Raw genomic sequence first — 18,825 nt, 5'->3', positions numbered from 1 at the left:
TGTTCACATTCTCTGCTATTGCTTAGCTTTCCACTTGTAAACTTTAGAGGAAAACTTTATATAGAAGAATCTTTATCCTAATTATGTCATAACTAAATTGGATTTTCACATATCACATCTTTATTGGATTCTTTCCTTTTTCTAGGCAGTTTACTAGTTGTTAGGGATAAAAGATAAAATATCCATTTTCTATTTTCAAGGAATGGAGTCTAATAATGTGTGCATGCTCAGTTGTGTCCGTCTCTGAGACCCATGGACTGTAGCCTGCAAGGCCTCCTCTGTCCATGGAATTTTCCAGGTGAGAATACTGGAGTGGGTTGCCATTTCGTACTCTAGCACATCTTCCAACCCAGGGATTGAACTGGCATCTCCTGCATTGGCAGGTAGATTCTTTACCACTGAGCTACCAGGGAAGCCCCATGAGTCTGATAATAGGCAATTACAATTCAGCATTATGGAAAATGTGCATTAAGAGAGGAGTCACTTGGGGAAGGGGACAGCTTGCCACAGATTTATCCACAGTTTAGCAGGACCATAGTGTGCTTACTGGGTTTCAACATCTGATTTTCTTTTAGGATTGAAATCAGTTTATCAGGTCTAGAAGTGATTGGACTCTGGAGTGCTGAGTCACAATTTGCTAATAAACTGCTATGTAAAAACCATAGTACTAATGTATTAAGAGAAATGATGAAGGGTCTAGGATAGTTGAGCCTGCTGATCCTCACCTTTTCTGTGTTGATCAAATTACAATGAAAGCCAGATCCAAATTATAACCAGATTGTTTGGCATAATGGAATGGAAGCAATAGAAATGAGTTTGGTGCTTTTAATGGCTAATATTTCAGGCTTGATGCACCCCTTTCCACTTGAGTCACAGAGCTCTCTTGTTTTTCATAGGTTGAATTGTGCTAAAAAAAAAAAAGTCATTTGCCTTTCTCTTAAGTTTCTTTGCTAACAAATATCTTTTTTGATGTGGAACATTCTTTCATCACAGCTTTCCTGGTGGCTCAGACAGGAGACGTAAGAGACACAGGTTCCATCTCTGGGTTCAGAAGATTCCCTGGAGAAGGGCATGGCTACCCACTCCAGTATTCTTGCCTGGAGAAACCCATGGACTGAGGAGCCTGGCAGGCTGTAGGAGGTCTGTAGCAAAGAGTCAGACACAATTGAGCAACTAACACTTGACTTTACATTCTTTAATTAATGGTAATACCATTCATCAGGCAGGTCTCATCTTTGGAACATGTTTTATTTCATTTGCTGAACCATGATGCTTGTATCACAAATTTACTGTTTTTTAAAAAAATCATGTTAAATGTTAGGAAAATCACCATTTTAACCATTTTTAGGCGTACAGTTCAGTGGCATTAAATACATTCACATCGTTGTGCAACCATCGCTACCATCCATCTCCAAAATTCATCTTCCCCAGCTGAAACTATCCATTTAACACTTAATTCCTCATTTCCTTTTCTTCCCATCCCCTGGCGACCACCATTCTGTCTGTCTTTATGACTTTGACCACTCTAGGTACCTCATACTCTAGGTGACACAGTACTTGTCCTTCTGTAACTGGCTTATTTTACTTAGCATTAATGTCGTTTCATCCAGTGTTGTAGCATATGTGAGAATTTCCTTTTAAAGCTCAATAATATTCCATTGTGTATATAAACCGTTTTGTTGACACATTCATCTGTCAATGGACAGACACTTTAGCTACTTACACCTTGTGACTTGTGAATAGTGCTCCTATAAACATGAGTTGTACAACTATCTTTTCACATCTCTGCTTTCACTTCTTTGGAGTATATACCCCAAAGTGGAATTGCTGGATCATATGGTAATTGTTTAACTTTTTGAGAAACTAACATACTCAGATGATCTTATTTTTCAAGTGTGTGGAGTCTGTTTTTGGTAGTAGATGGAGAGGGTGAATCTCTTTGTTGCTCCCCTAAACTCCCTGGGACCATTAAGTGCCATGATAGAAGCACGAGTTTGGTAACTCCAAGGAGGGACACATTTCAAAGCAGGATCACTGTATCAGGTTTTCATGTAGTAGCTGGTATACTGGTATTTTCCTGGGCAATAGCCAATGAATCATCTGGCTCTTCTGTTCTTTTAGAAAACTATAAAATGAATAAAATGATGCATGCTTATCTTCTTTATAATATGGTCAAAGTAACACATATTTTCCAAAATCTGTAACTTTTTAAAAAAGTGTCAAAAAGTCTGTAACTACCTGATGTGAAATACCAACTCACTGGAAAAGACCACGATGCTGGCAAAGATTGAGGGTAAGAGAAGGGAGTGGCAGAGGATGAGATGGTTGGATGTCATCACCAACTCAGTGGACATGAGTGTGAGCAAACTCTGCAGATAGTGAAGGACAGGGAAGCCTGGAGTGCTGCAGTTCATGCGGTCACAGAGTTGGACAAGACTAAGTGACTGAACAACATAATTGGAAATCCAGAAAATTTATATATTGTAAAACTCCTTTCATATTGTAAAGAGTTTATTCTAAGCATTAATGATGTTCTTTCAATTCTTGAATTTGAGAATTATTTTTATTCATGTAATTATGCAGTTAAAGGTCACAGTAACAAAACTAGCTTATGTGCTAATTTGAGATTACATAGATCTTTAGAGCTACAGGTTGAGTCACTTTCATAAGCATTAGTTGTTTTATTAAAGGCTTGAATGAGTCAAAAAATAGAATAATTATACTATTCTGAACATAAAATACAAATATATTATTAGCTATTTTAAATTATGAAATATTTTAATTATGAAAGTGTCAAAAATAATATAATCAACTTCTGTGAACCAAACACCCAATTTAAGAGCTAAAGTGTCACCCTTCAGTTAAGCTGTGTACTGTATACCCCAATATTCAGTATTCTAAGTTTGATGTTTATAATTCTTATGTATTCATTCACTTGTAGCTAAACAAAAACTTTAAAAAAGTATTTATTTTTGGCTGTGCTGGTCTCCGTTGCTGCACGGGCTTTTCCTAGTTGTGGTGCACAGACTTCTCATGATGGCTTTTCTTGTTGTGGAGCAAGTTTAGTTGCTCGGTCGCATGTAGGATCTTACCAGATCAAGGATCGAACCTGTGTCTTCTGCATTGGCAGGTGGATTCTTTACCAACGAGTCACCAGGGAAGCCCTAAACAAAAACTTTTAAACTCCCCATAACAAACTATCTGCTGAATCATTTTTAACTGGAACTATAATTATGGAGTAAAATAAAAATCTGAGACATCTCACTACTTTTTGACATCAAGCAAAATGAAGGTGTTTATCCTTGCTATGCTCTTACCTACTTCTCGGCCCAGTGCTATTCAAAAATTACTTTTTTTTTTTTTAACCTAGACCTATCTTCCCAGTACTGAACTTGTTTACACTTCCAACATCAATATGTAATATCCATGTAACTGTTTTGGGAATTACACTTTTCTGTCCTGTTAGAAAGAATATTAAACTGCATTGGTCTATACTGGGTTCCTGCATTTGTCTTTTGCATGAGGATATTTTGGAGTCATATTTACTAGTGATATATATTAATAAAGGGCTTCCCTGGTGGTTCAGTGGTAAAGACCTGCCTGCCAATGCAGGAGACACAGGTTTGATCCCTGGGTCAGGAAGATTCCCTGGAGGAGGAAAGGGCAACCCACTCCAGTATTCTTGCTTGGGAAATTCCATGGACAGAGGAGCCTGTCAGGCTATAGTCCACGGGGCTGCAAAGAGTAGGACATGACTGAGCGTGCGCACGCACACACACAGATTAATACAGGAGACATGAAAAATACATTGCATGAGAAGATTCAACATCAGCTAGACAAGATGAATCAACAGGTTAAAATCCAATAACATGGGGATCTACAGGAATATAGATAAATCCATTAAGTAAGTACATGAAGGGAAAACCATCACTGAACAGCACTGCATGTTGGGACTGGAGATTTTAGTGACCATAAAGTGAATCAGTGATATGTGGCTCTCAAAACAGCTAAAATAATATGCTTCATTAAAAATAAAAAGTATCCAAAAAAAAAAATAAATAAAAAGTATCCAGAGCAAGGGAAGTGGTACTGTTGGAGTGACATCATATCTGTAGTTACCTTAGTGCGATATATAATAAACTGCAACTTAGAGCAGAATTATCAGGACAGTGGGAGAAATTTGAAACCGTATCATAATGGACAATGGTGAGAGCTCTGGTAGTATTTATTCAGTGCTGTTGATAACAGTTTAAAAGTTAAATAGCTGAAAAGTTATGTAGAATAAGCATTAAATTTTGGCTAAAACAGGTTATAAATTCCATTACAAAAATGCAGCCTTGTATTTTTGTAAGTCCTCCTTTATTAGTGCTAACACAGGACTGAACAGAGGCGTGGTGGGGTTCAATTACATAGCCTCTAAGGTCTTTTCCAACTCTTGGCATCATATAGTTTTATAAGGCTAATTCATACAGATATTAGTTAAGGAGACAGCTATGCCCCTCAAGATCTTTCTAGTTTAACAGACTATAGTGACATAAACCTAACAAATACCATTCTATGCTTAAAAACAAAAATGAAAAATGGGGCAAGTGAAAAGAATACAGGGGTTAACTTTGGACGTTCCAGTGGGAACTCCCATTGGTCAAAGCTGGAGGACAACTTGAGCAACAAATTAATAGTGTTATAATGGATTATAAACAAAGAATAAAACATCCATGAGCTCATAATATAAATGACTGAATAAATGGGAGAGAAGGGAAAAATCTTCCTTACAAAAGAATTCCAGTAAATACATGTAGAAGGAATGAGGGAAATAAAACACCACCATTGGAACTCCAAAGTAATAACTGATGCAGTAAAGAGTCACCAATGCATGCTAAAATTAGTAGCATTTCTGAACTCAGACCTATTTAGAAATTGGTATTATGTGTCCTGACTTGAAATTAGGAGCAATTATAGCATAGCAATTGATTTTACTCCAAATAATAGTCATTATAGATTTTGTTTAAAAAAGTTTTATCTTACACTAAACTGTACAAATTTGTGAAATTAGGAAGTTTTCTTATTTACCATTCAACCACTCACCTAGGTGTTAAGGCTAAAAAACTATGAGTTATTTTAGTTCCCTTCCCCCTACTTACTTTCACTGTATGAGTGTTTTGTGGATTTGTACTTGCAAAGTATATCCCGTATTTTACCACTTCTCACCACTGCATCAGCTAATTCCCTAGTCTAAGCTACCTCTTGCCTGTAGTAGCTTCTCAACTGTTCTTCCTGCTTCCCATTCCCTTATAGTTTATTTCCAATATTAGCCAGTGAGCTTCGCAGACGCACAAGCAAACCACCACAAAAACCCCAGATCCCTTTACTCTCCTGTGCAAAACGCTCTCATGGCTTTGTCAGGCTTAGAATAAAATTTGCTCTTTACCTTGGTCGACCCCTACCTACTTCTCTGAACTCATCTGCTACCATTCTTATCCTTGTTGCTTATTACTCCTTTCCAGGCACAGTGACTGTCCTTCAAACATACCACCTCCTTCCTGCCCCAGAGCCTTAGTACCTGCCATCACCAGTACTGGAAAGCCTCTTTCCCCAGATCTTTGTATTGCTTGCTCCTTTACATCAGGAAAGTCTCTGTCTAAGTATCACATTAGTTAGGATCTTTATGGAAGACTTTTCTGAGGCAGGCTCCCCTGCCTTTTACTGGTTTATTCCTCCCCGCCCCCCCGCCCCATGACATTTATCACTATGTAAAATAATACGTATTTGTTTACTCATCTGTTCTCCAACTTGAATGTAAGCACATAGGGGAAAGGACCTGGTTTGTCTTGCTACAAACTGTACCCACAATACCTAAAATAGTTCCTACAATGGAGTGGGCCTTCAAATATCTATTGAATAAATATCTTTTAACACACTGAAGGGCTAAAGTAGAGGAAAGAGCAGAAGGCCTGTATTAGAGGCAGAATTCTGTCTCTGAAGTCTGTGGAAAAAAATTTTAAGCCTTTTGAGATAAACTTTAAAATGAAGAAAAATGAAAGAATACTTTTTAGCTGCCTTAATTTTACAAGGGCTTCCCTGGTGGCTCAGATGGTAAAGAATCTGCCTGCAATGTGGGATACCCAGGTTCAATCCCTGGATTGGGAACATTCCCTGGAGAAGGGAATGGCTACCCACTCCAGTATTCTTGCCTGGAGAATCCCATGGACAGAGGAACCTGATGGGCTATAGTCCATGGGGTCGCAAAAAGTCAGAGACCACTGAACCACTAACACTTTGACTTTTGCAAATTCAGTTGCTTAAAACAAAAAATTTAAGCATAACTTAATGACTGAATTTAGAAAGCTTTTGCAATAACCTTACACCAAAGAAAAATTTTATTTAAGTATAGATTACTGGTTATTTAAAAATACAAACATACAAAGGCATTATCATACAACTGATTTCTAAACTCAATACTTTTAAAATACAAAACAATGATCATTACCCTAAGAGTCAGTTTGAAACAAACTGACTTTTGAGTTGGTTTTATAATTCTTTTTACTCACTCTTGCTTACAAACGTTACTAGGTTTTTCGGTTTCATTCCATATCAGAACTTTTTTCTGACATGTTTACTTCTCAAAGTAGTATATAGTTATTTCTTGGAATTAATGTTAGCAACTATAGAAAGCTTCTCTATGTGACAAAAATTCAATATGGTTGCTGCTTTGGAAATTTGAGTTATCTACACTAAGACTCACATATTGAAAGGTAAAATACGAATGGGTAAATGATGGGGGTTGAGAGCAGAAGGACTAAGAAAAGATGATGTTATCTTTTACTGCAGACCTGCTAAAAGAAGACTCCGTTATTTACTTTGATACTATTACTAGAGAAGCAGTTTCTGCCAGGTCACAGGTGGGCTAGGTAGTTGTCCATTTTAATTTTCTTTACTAAAGAATGGCAGACGGCAACAATTAAATTGCTCCACCAAATAAGCAGAGACTTTAAGTTACCATATACTTTAATTATGAAAAATAAATTATTTTCTTAATTGGTTTAGTAGCCTTGTATATGGAAAGGCAGCAAAACCCACTCTATTCCAAAATTAGAAGGCCAGCTCAGAGGCTGCTTCTAAGATGCCTGACTATCTTCTATCATCAATCAGTCATGAAAGTGGACTTTCATGAACTCAGTAATAAATGTAAAAATAAACTCATTTATCAAACAATGTGGAGCCTGCAAAACCAAAAAAGTTCATAAGGTAGGAATTGGTTTGTATAAAACAAATATATATATCCTCTTATATAACACAAGAGGAATATGTATGGTAATAAAAACGATTTATAATAAACTTGTAAAGAAATGATTCTGGTTTACATGTAAGTCGGCTTAAACTGACTATGACTGAATGATTGAAAATTTTCTTCTCCCAACATAATGCCCATTCATTATAAGCTAAGCCAGACTTAGTTTCTTATAAATCTCTACTTCTTGGATTTATCTACTACACCCTTACTTTACAGACATTTAACTTATAAGCTGGGCCTGCCCAGCCTGCCCATAAAGCCTCTCTTCAGAAAGATACCAGATGCATTAAACAGAGACATCTTCCTATAAGAATCTGCATTTCAAAACAGCCTATGAAGAACTAGCAACTGGCCTTCCAATGTAGCTACCTCTCATTTCACATTATGCAGTTTACTAACCACTCCTTCCTTACAGAAAACTCAGGAGCTGTAAAACTTCCTGTTCCATTTCAAAACATTTCAATACTTATTAATTCCAAAGATCCGAACACCATGTAGCTGTGGCATTTTGGGAATTAGCACACTCAGGAGAGAAGCTGTGTTTAGGATGAAGTGAGTTGTATCATACTTCGTATAGAAACTTGCCAGAAAATATCTGTAGAAACAAAAGTAAGAATATATATATATAAAATATCTAAAAGTGAAATTGCTTAGAAATCTTTAAATATTTAAAGGTGGGAAAAAGGCCACTGAAACATAAATACCTAAAAGCAGAACCATTTTTTTTGAGCACTAGAACAAGAGCAAACATTTTAGTTTGGGGGCCTAAATTAACTTTAATTGAGACTGAAACATTGGTTGAATAGAGGCATATATGCACATTTTGCATTTTTGCAATTGTGTAAAATGTATTTAATGGAAGACAGTTACTACTTAGCATCCTTTAAAGCAGAATGCTTTCAAACTAGGGTTCGTATGCTTCTTGAAACTTTAGGTATAGTTTTGTATTAATGTGTATATATCTAAAGAGAAGATCCAGATTCAGAGCATCCATCATATTCTCAAATGGTTTATTGTGACCCACCAAAAGGTTAAAAGCCACTGCTGTAAAGTTGTGAAAAACAGGGTGTTAGTGCATTAGTACAATTTGTAATAGCATCTGCGGAAGCAAACAAATACTTGATTGCCCTTTTGATGTTCTTTTTTCCATACTGTAGTTGAACAGGGATATAACCAGTATAATTGGCAACTTGAAAGATATTACTGTAAGATTCCAGCTGTTTTTCTATAATTGAACATCTGAGTGTATATATTCAGGATATCCAATATCTGAGAATTTGTTTTAAGAAGCCTAAGCCACCTTTAAGACTATAAATCATCAATTCAGAATGCCCAAGTTTGACCCAAGGGTACATCAGGATGAAGACACATCAAGAAGCCACCAAAAGAGTATCCTAATATAAAGAGGATGTAAAGACTGTAAACAATAAAGCATTGTACTGTACTTGATACAGAAGGCTAACTAGTTATACTCAAGATTTTTAACTATACAGAAGCTAGGCACACATAAGCCCCACATTATTCAATGGTCAGCCGTATTATAATGCAATCTTCAACATGTTATAGATGAGGATACTGAGACTTTCAAGAATATGGCTGAAAGTCAGATAGCTAGAGGGTAGTAGAGCTAAAATACAAATTTAGGGCTCTCTGAATAGCCATTATTCTTGTTATTGCATTGGACTTCCCTGATGGCTCAGACGGTAAAGCATCTGCCTATTGTGCGAGAGAACCCGCTTCAATCCCTGGGTTGGGAAGATCTCCTGGAGAAGGAAATGGCAACCCACTCCAGCACTCTTGCCTGGAGAATCCCATGGACGGAGGAGCCTGGTAGGCTACAGTCCATGGGGTCACAAAGAGTCAGAAACGACTGAGCAACTTCACTGTCACTTTGTTAGATCATACATATTTTTCTTTTGATATTATGTCAGGCTAAAATAATTAAAAACTTAAAAAATTTCCTCTTATGTGGAACGAAATCTACATAAGGAAAAAGAAATCTACCACTTTATGATTACTTCATTCTCTTCATTTGAAAATGCCTTCCCTATCTTAAACATCAATGTAACACCTAACCTACCTTAAGTTCCATTTTAAGGGATTCTAATGCCTCGACTCAATAGACATGAGTTTGAGTAAACTCCAGGAGATGGTGAGGGAGAAGCCTGATGTGCTGCGGTCATGGGGTTGTGAAGTGCTGGACGCAATTTGGCAACTGACCAACAACAACGCCTCTAAGAAGTCTTTCCAGTTACTGCAGACCACACTGATTCTATAATGGATATATAATTATATATATTCTTTGTGACTGGGTGAGTGATTGGGATATATGTTAAATATCCATTGTATGAAAGCATCTGAGTGTAGAATTCAAAGCACTCTATGCACTTATAAATTCTTTGCAGAAATAAAATAATAGAGAAATAATATAAAGTGGCATAAATTAAGGGATGTATAACTACTACTGCTGCTGCTAAGTCACTTCAGTTGTGTCCGACTCTGTGCGACCCAATGGACGGCAGCCCACCAGGCTCCCCTGTCCCTGGGATTCTCCAGGCAAGAACACTGGAGTGGGTTGCCATTTCCTTCTCCAATGCATGAAAGTGAAAAGTGAAAGTGAAGTCGCTAAGTCGTGTCTGACTCTTTGCGACCCCATGGATTGCAGCCTATCAGGCTCCTCTGTCCGTGGGATTTTCCAGGCAAGAGTACTGCAGCAGGGTGCCACTGCCTTCTCTGATAACTACTACTACTACAGAAGTTCAAAGCAGAGCATTTCACTGAAGGTTGGTTGCTAAGGAAAAGACTTCACTGAGATGGTCACTATTTAAATCTTGAAAGAAAAACAAGACAGATAAATTAAGAAAGGAGAAAGCATTTCAGGTGGAAAAAATGACTTGAACTAAGGCATAGAAATAGGATTATACATAACATATTTAAGAAACACTGCTTAGAAGAGTGTGGCTAGTGGGAGTTGGGTTAAGGTAAAATATTCACATAAAGGAAAAATAAAGTAGGAACCATTTTGTGGAGGATCCTGAATATCAGATATTAGGAGGAAATCAGATACCAGATATAAGGTTAGATGCTTTACAGATAGATCTTATCTCATTCATTTTTTATATCATCAGATTTGAGTTAGGTACCATTGGCTAGAATTTTATTTATGAACCAACCAAGCAGGCTGAGTGACAGCTACATGATTCAACCCAGGTCTGTCCCATAATGAAAGCCTAACTTGTTTTCTCTAAACCATACTGTCTCTCCCAGGGAGTTGGAGCATTCAAATGCAGCAGGTAGTCAGTGAAATTCATCTGAAATCATCTAAATCTTTGTTCAGGGAGATTGATTTGATAGTGGACAACAGAACAAGATTATGTGTTTAGTTTTCTTGCAAGCAGCTTAAGAAAGTGAACTAGAATATATCTGACTTGTACATTCTAGACTGTCTTGGCATACTGAGGAACATGTAATGTTGTCTCCATATGTTTGACTGAAGTGAAAACTGGTTTTAACTGTTAAATTTTGCCTGTATTTTATATTCTCTATGAAGTAACAATTTATAAACAAAACAATCTGTTTCTACTTCAAATTTAATCTAATAAAAGAATGGCTTCATCTCATCAAGACCTCCTCACACCTAAAATTTCCACCACTTACAGAATTATTGGAGAAATTGTGAAAAACTTCCGTGAAGATGTAAACTGTACTCCATAGTCCAGTTGTTCCCAATGAGTTAGGAGCCTTGCTTTACCCTGGTCAGGAGTTTCAAAAGGTGTTCCTTTTACTGCATGCAAAAATACATACATCCCCTGAAAAACAAGCAAGGGGGTATATAGTTAATATCAAATACAAAATGAGTATTTGTCATTAAGCATTAAGATAGTTCCAGACTGTGTCAGACTGCATGATAAACTTAATAGCTCATGTTTTAAGATTTCATATTATTGTGAAAGATTGTGGCCAGTTTCTTCATAGTAAAACTAAACTTCTGTGGGCTTATATGGAAATATTATTTGGTGAAAACCACTATAAAGTCCACCAAAAATAACCTGTTTTCATCTCTTATTAAACTGAAAATAAATGAAAAGTACCATTAGGGTAGCTTTGCATCATTACATTTAGATTTTCTAATACATTTCCTATTAGGAAATAGGATTACCTTATCTCCAGTGTGTAAGAAAGTTTAGAGTGTTATATTAGTAAGTCTGATGATATTTATGTAATGATAAAAACATATAAATTGGCAAATATTATAATCTGTATAGGGGAAAATTGTTTGAAAATATTTAACATTAGTCTTTGTCTCAATAGTTCTTTGTCAAGATGTCTGAATAAAGATGGTTTGATGTACTAGGTATAATGTTTAACACAATCTGCTTTTAAAATCACCACTGTAAGTCAATAGTGTGTTTTTAGAAGGTAGTTTTTAAAAATAAAAGTAAAAAAAATTACTAAGAGCCATTCTGGCCAGTGATACGTTTAAGTATCTAATTTTGTGGTTAATTAGGAAAAAAAACAATGTATGCTAGATTTGGTTTCTTGGAGATAACCACTTAGATTTATAGGTAACAGGATTACCATCTAAGGCACTGTAAACAGAATAAAGCATATATATTATTGTGGAACAGTTTTACCCAATGAAGTTTTACCCCATGATGTGATATTTTTTTTTAACTTCAACTTTTAATAAATATATGGAAAAAATAGAAAACTTAGTGATTTGAAATTTTACATTATAGCTTAAGACAGCCCTTCTTTAAAGCTTAGTCTACCTACTTCCTAGTTATTCCATTAGGCAGTTTAAAAGTTGTTTACCTGCAATAACACATAAGCAACAGAAGCATGGATTCATGTTCAACTGGATGTAAATCTACAAATGTTTAATAAGTGGCTAAGCAGAATACATCATGAGAAACGCTGAGCTGGAAGAAACACGAGCTGGAATCAAGATTGCCGGGAGAAATATCAATAACCTTAGATATGCAGATGACACCACCCTTATGGCAGAAAGTGAAGAGGAACTAAAAACCCTCTTGATGAAAGTGAAAGTAGAGAGTGAAAAAGTTGGCTTAAAGCTCAACATTCAGAAAATGAAGATCATGGCATCTGGTCCCATCATGGGAAATAGATGGGGAAACAATGGAAACAGTGTCAGACTTTATTTTTGGGGGGTCTAAAATCACTGCAGATGGTGATTGCAGCCATTAAAAGACACTTACTCCTTGGAAGGAAAGTTATGACCAACCTAGATAGCATATTAAAAAGCAGAGACATTACTTTGCCAACAAAGGTCCGTCTAGTCAAGGCTATGGTTTTTCCAGTAGTCATGTATGGATTTGAGAGTTGGACTGTGAAGAAAGCTGAGCACTGAAGAATTGATGCTTTTGAACTGTGGTGTTAGAGAAGACTCTTGAGAGTCCCTTGGACTTCAAGGAGATCCAACCAGTCCATTCTAAAGGAGATCAGTCCTGGGTGTTCTTTGGAAGGAATGATGCTAAAGCTGAAACTGTAGCACTTTGGCCACCTCATGCGAAGAGTTGACTCACTGGAAAAGACTCTGATGCTGGGAGGGATTGGGGGCAGGAGGACAGGAGGAAAAGGGGACGACAGAGGATGAGATGGCTGGATGGCTCACTGACTCGATGGATGTGAGTTTGAGTGAACTCCGGGAGTTGGTGATGGACAGGGAGGGCTGATGTGCTGCAATTCATGGGGTCGCAAAGAGTTGGACGCAACTGAGCAACTGAACTGAATATGTACAGAACACAGGACCTGTATACATATATGAAACTTGAACAAAACATGTGCAACCCCTTGAGAAAGTTCAATCTTCTGAGATATAAGGAAAAGATATGCATAAACAACTACAATGTAGGACAGAAATTTCTGTCAAAGGCATAATGAAATACAGGAAATGCAAAGCAAAAGCCTTGATGGTACCTTGTCAACTACCTTATTCTTGAAGGTTCAGCTCAATGATAATTCCTTAGTGAAGCGCTTCACATTAGCATTAATTAACCTCTTCCCTATGTGCATATATGGAATTTTATTGAAAATAGTTAAAAAAAGAAAAGAAAAGTTTTATTATAGCACAATACATTGTATTGAAGTTATTTATATAATGTTTGTTTTCCCATTAGCCTGAATACCCCAGGAACAGGGACTCATACAAAGCAACTATTAGATACTAAGCCAAGATGACATTAAACCAAGGAATGTTTATTCTGTAAGCACAAGGAAATCACTTTCACATTGGTTTTAAAAGAGTATAAAACGGAAATTCTGTGCTTTCAAATTCTCAGGGGAATGTGACCCCCAAAAGTTAAAAATCTCTGCTTTAGACCATATATGTATTAGACGTTATTGAAGAGAAAAAATAATTCTATCATTATGTCCTTCAAACCACATGCACTCACCAGGGTCTAGAAGATAATTCAAAGCTTATTTTATGTATTCTTTTTAATGAAAAAAATCGTATCTAACCATTTATCTTTTACTCCATTATTTTTATTAAGTTTTTCTATAAAATTTTAGTGATGATTTATGCCCACATTAAAAGAATTAGGGAAATAAGTATGTAGCTCATGATTAGCCCTTAACAAATATTTACTGACTCAAAGTGAAGAGTTTTCTTTCATTTTAAAAGCCAGGGTAAGAACTTTGTGAAGTATTAAAACTTGTAAGACTGAACTGTAGCTCTGAGTAAAACAACTGCTGTAGGTTTCTAGTATATAGTTTATAAAGACAGAGGCCATGTTTTTTCTAACCATGGATAACAATTAGGTCTACTTTTCCATATTAAAAAGCGTGCAGTACATATTTCACACTTTTAATTGGTTTAATGTAGGTTAACATCAAAAGAAATTTACATTTGGCATCATGTAATTGCTACATTTATGGCTGGTTAGTCAGGTTTTTAGTATAGAGGACTAAGAAGTTGGAAGTTTACTTCCCTACATGTTCTCAATTACTCGTCCTTTGTCCATGGCCATATACTGTGTCTCAGTCTCAGTCAACTAACTTGAAAACATGAAGTGGGCAGATGACTTCTAAAGTTCATTTAATGCATGTGCCACTGGAGAAGGGAAAATTATGTGAGAACATACATAATTTATTCAGCAACATTTAAATAGGTCTTTAGAGATATAAAAGTTAAAAAATAGAAAAGAGATAAATTGCTAATTATAAAAGTATGATAAACACATGACAAAAGAATGCAGCATGGGAATTTTGTAGCTTCCTAGAAAGGGTGATACTTGAGAAGTTTCCCTGGACAAGCAGGAATCACCCAGGCAGAGCAGGAAGGAGAGAGGGGTATTAAAATAGTGGAAGAAGAGCCTAAGTCAAAGCAGAAAGGTGAGAGATGATTTTCATTATTGTGAGACCATAGTTGTGTTTGGAGATGTGTTAATATTGGGTCTCTTTCTTGCCTCTGTACTATTTTCAACTAGTTTTGTATGTCACACAAAGAACTTGGCATTTTACTATGAATGCAATAGAATCATTGAAAGACTTAAGAGTGTGTTTTGAACAAACATGAATTTTAAAAATATCACTCTGCCAAACTTGAATGAAGGAAAGTAGAGTAGAGGAGCATCAAGGAGACCAAGTAGGAGTAATCTACTTGAGCGTAAAAAAGGGCATGAATTACAGCAGTGTCAGTAAGGATCAAGCTGAAGACAGTAAACCAGGACACGGCTTTGACTAAATGGCTGTGGAATATAAAGAAAAAAGTTACCCTAAGACTAGTGTGACCATATGTACTAGTTTGCATGGGTAGTCCTGATTTATACTTATTCTCTTAAGGTTGTTATTACTAGAGCTCTCTTTTACCCTCAAAACAGTCTTGGTTTGGATGATATATTATATTTATTAATCACTTTACCTTGACATTCAGCTATGTGGCTTGGCTTGCTGTGGAGATAGTGGTGCCTTTAGATTAGGAACAAAGTCCAGGAACAGATTGTGGTGGGTGGCAAGGAATATATCAGGAGTGAGTGTAATTTATACTTGTTTGGTTTTAAGGTGCAAGGTGATCTGGCAGTATTAACATGGTCATCATCATTTAACAGGTAGAAACTGAAAATACAGATAGATGAAGTAACCTAGGTAGAATACATATCATAAGAAGGGATAAAGAAGAAAACCTTGGTAATAGCAATACTTGAGAGCAAAAGAGAAGACTGTAAGAGGAAGTAGTAAAGGAAAGATCCAAAATATATCCAGGAAAAAGCAGTCCCAAGGAAGCCAAAGGAAAAGGGATATGATTAGCATCAAATATTTCAGAGATCACTATTTAAAAATAGAGTTAAACATTCCTTTCAAAGTCTATCATATAAAATAAACTAATTGGACATTCATTTATTTCTACATCATCATCTTTGTCCTTCTCCAGTCAACTTCAAGGCTTCCCAGGTGGGTCAGTGGTAAAGAATCCACCTGCCAATGCAGGAGATGCAGGTTCCATCCCTGGATCAGGAAGATCCCCTTGAGGAGGAAATGGCAACCCACTCCAGTGTTCTTGCCTGGAAAATCCCATGGACAGAGGAGCCTGGTAGGCTACAGACCACCAAGTCACAAGAACTGGACATGAATGAGCACGCACAGCCAATTTCATATACTTTCCAGAAGACTTAAAATAAATCATATTAATTTTTTAAAAATCTATTTATCCTACACTTTTCTGTTTTAATGTTCTAAGTTTCTCATTTTGGATATATCTTTAAACAAATACAGAGTTAATCTGGATTCAATTAAAAGTCTCAAATAACTAGAATTCTCCCCTTTCATTCTACATTAATAGTTTGTTAAAGACAAAAAAAGTCACCCTCAGGTTTTTTGTTTATTTAAATAGGCAATTTCCAGAGTATTTGGTCTAACCTCTGGTACTTTGTAGAGCTATCACATAATAACAAAAGAGCAATAGTTAACAGAAGAAGGTAAGGCATCATAAGTTTTTGAATCATTTAAGACAGATTAAACTCAAAATTTCTACACTGAAACAGAAAAGTATATTTATACAATTTAGAAAGACTTAACCAGGATTTAAGCCAAAGATGTTCATTAGATTCTAGTTAACCAAAAAACATAATTACTTCTGATGCATTCTGGTTAATCAATATATTATAGTAGTCTGAGTTAAAGCATCTTGTAATTTTTGCTAAAATTACTTTTTTCAGATTCTATAAAACCAACAGGAAGAAAAAAAAAGGTCTTACTTATAAAAAGGGTCCAATGTTTAAATATAAAGTGATAGAAAAATATAATCTTATTCGAGATAAGAATTCTTCAAAACTGTCAGAGATACAAAAAAATCACTGAACTATACACTTTAACTGGGTGAATTTTATATAACTCAAATTGTTTAAAAACTAAGTCATGTGTTTTTCTTTTTATATAAAACTTTAAGCTTCTTTCTTAAAAAGTTGTTTAAATACACCATCTTAACCATTTTTAAGTGTACAGTTCTAGGGTATTAAGTACATTCACAATGTTATGCAACCATTACAATCATCCATCTCCAGAACTTTTCATCTTACAAAACATTACCCATTGAACAGTAACTCCCCATTTTTTCCTCGCCCAGTCTCTGAAAAATCATTAAACCTTAAGGTTTTAAGTGTTTAGCATAAGGTGAAATTCTTACCAGATTATGTATAACATTTGTTAAGGTCCAAGCAACAGGAACACTGAAGAAGGGAATACTGAGTAAAACAATGTGAAGCAAGCCAACTCCCAATGCATATGTCAGCCACATACCACGGCTGTTCATTACACGGGTATTTGGATTCACCTCGCTGTGGGCAACGCCAACATTCATGTTTGCGCTGTAGAAAAGCAATGAAATGAATCAACACTGATGTAACTGGAAACCCAAATATTCCTAATTCTGACATGACAAAGTAAGTGTGCTACTGGGATTACTGCCCCCCCCCCCCCCCACCTCCGCCGCCTCATCGCTCTGAAATCGAACAGACCCTCCAATATATGCTACTTCCATATGCCCAGGAGGTCAATAGTTCTTCTTCACATCCGACTCTAAGGTAAGACAGACAAGACTTATTTTTATGCTTCTTGTTGAAAATAAACAGTTAAAATTCCTTTCCTAAAGCTTGTCTTCAAGCATGTTGGTTTTACTAAATGAAACAATGGGCAGGAAAACTCAAAGAGAAAACCTACATTTTCTTATATAATGAGAGCAAAGTGAAAACTCAGGAAGTAAGTTTACCAACAGAATAAACTAATATACAAAAAAACAAAGTTAACCTAAACCAGTCTGTTCTGAGTAGCCAGACTCTTACACCTAACAATGTATCCATAGAGTGGTCAGAGTTCAAATCACTCCTTCAGGAACACCGAAAATGAGAGGAACATAAAGAGGTGGAAAATTTACATGGTCAAAGGATAAGGTTTCTTTCTCAATCTTGTGATACAATTAAGGTTAAAACAAGGAGTCTTTCTTCTGCACATTGTAATTCTAGTCACCGTCCCTAAAATACTGTTTTTTTCTCTTTCCTTCCTCCCTCTCCCCTTTTTTTCTGAGATTGGGGGGGGGGGGGGGGCGGGCGTGCTACAGTGTATTGGGAACAGCTGAATTAAAAATACACAAACCCTTTCCATTACAGAGTTAGCACTGAGAGAGGAATTTCTCCTAACTCCATCCAACAAGTATTTCCAGAGTACAATGGCCCTCTCCCTCTAAAAATCTATAGGCTTACGGTGATGAAAGTTACACTAAAATCAAGTCAGTCTCAAAATTAAACGTGTAAATGTCTTCCAGTCTAAATATCCACCGTACATAATATATAATTTTTATACGCCATAAATTGTACTTAGAACGTGCCACCACACAGGGTGCTTTTCCCACTTTCGACAGATATTTTTTAATGCTCGAAAGACCTTAAAAATCTACATCTGAGGCGGAAGGCAAAGACTGATCCTACCGCAGGACGGAAAACCTTTCCAGGGAGTCTGCCGCGCCACTTAAGGACTGGCAAACAATGACTTCACAGAGCAAAGAACCCTCTCGGCGCTGCCCTCGCGGATGCAGGGAACCCAGCGACCACCCGCTACACAGCCAAGGGCAGGCAGCCTTCCCCAGCGGCCGGAGCTCCCGGGTAGTGGAAGCTCAGCAAAAGCCGCTGTGCTATCGACAAACCGCCCCGACTCCCGACTCTTTCTTCTCGGAGCTGCACATCCCGTCAGGGCCGGGACGCGACGACGAGGATTTGGGGAGCAAGTCGTGGGGGCCACTTGGCCCGCATCGCCAGACAGGGCGCCACGGATGAAGCCAAACTCCACCTTTCCCCTCAAGCCGAGGGCCTGCTGGCAGCTCCCCACGGCACAGGCAGCATCACAGCCCCTGCGGCCGTTTGTGGCCACTCACCCGCCGCCCCACTCCCGGCGGCCGGACAGAAGCAGTACCAGTGCCGCGGAGGCGAAGGCGGCGTGTCCTCAGGCCGGAGGCAAGTGGTCAGCCTCAGTGCCGCGCAGCGCGGCGCGGCTGGCGGAAGCGTTCCTTGCGGAAAGCGCTG

General features: G+C 37.2%; 2 protein-coding genes across 3 annotated transcripts in view; one reads left to right on the top strand and one right to left on the bottom strand.

Annotated features, from left to right (window-relative positions):
* Nucleotides 1–18,825, top strand: part of PMS1 (PMS1 homolog 1, mismatch repair system component) — a 131,029-nt gene that overhangs the window by 1,659 nt on the left and 110,545 nt on the right. The gene's annotated exons all lie outside the window — the stretch shown is intronic.
* ORMDL1 (ORMDL sphingolipid biosynthesis regulator 1) lies at nucleotides 6,355–18,819 on the bottom strand. 2 transcript variants are annotated; one of them, XM_027555572.1, is made up of 4 exons: nucleotides 18,716–18,819; nucleotides 16,938–17,118; nucleotides 10,949–11,100; nucleotides 6,355–7,886 (listed from the first exon to the last, which is right to left on the bottom strand). In XM_027555572.1, exons 2-4 carry the CDS (start codon nucleotides 17,109–17,111, stop codon nucleotides 7,751–7,753), a joined length of 462 nt encoding a protein of 153 aa, XP_027411373.1. In that variant the 5' UTR covers nucleotides 17,112–17,118; nucleotides 18,716–18,819; the 3' UTR covers nucleotides 6,355–7,750. The 2 variants fall into 2 exon arrangements, with proteins under 2 accessions (XP_027411373.1, XP_027411364.1); XM_027555563.1 differs by having other exon boundaries at nucleotides 18,678–18,804.

Source organism: Bos indicus x Bos taurus, chromosome 2, assembly GCF_003369695.1.
Source record: "Bos indicus x Bos taurus breed Angus x Brahman F1 hybrid chromosome 2, Bos_hybrid_MaternalHap_v2.0, whole genome shotgun sequence".
NCBI lineage: Eukaryota > Metazoa > Chordata > Mammalia > Artiodactyla > Bovidae > Bos > Bos indicus x Bos taurus.
Note: the sequence above shows the minus strand (reverse complement) of the source record. Positions and strands in the feature narration are given on the sequence as shown.

Excerpts from the sequence above, each read along its gene's own strand:
- ORMDL1 (XM_027555572.1), bottom strand. The coding sequence starts at position 17,111 with ATGAATGTTGGCGTTGCCCACAGCGAGGTGAATCCAAATACCCGTGTA. Across the intron at positions 11,101-16,937 it reads CAAATGTTATACATAATCTG|GGGATGTATGTATTTTTGCA; the intron begins GTAAGAATTTCA and ends CTTGTTTTTCAG. Across the intron at positions 7,887-10,948 it reads ACAATTTCTCCAATAATTCT|ATATTTTCTGGCAAGTTTCT; the intron begins GTAAGTGGTGGA and ends TTGTTTCTACAG.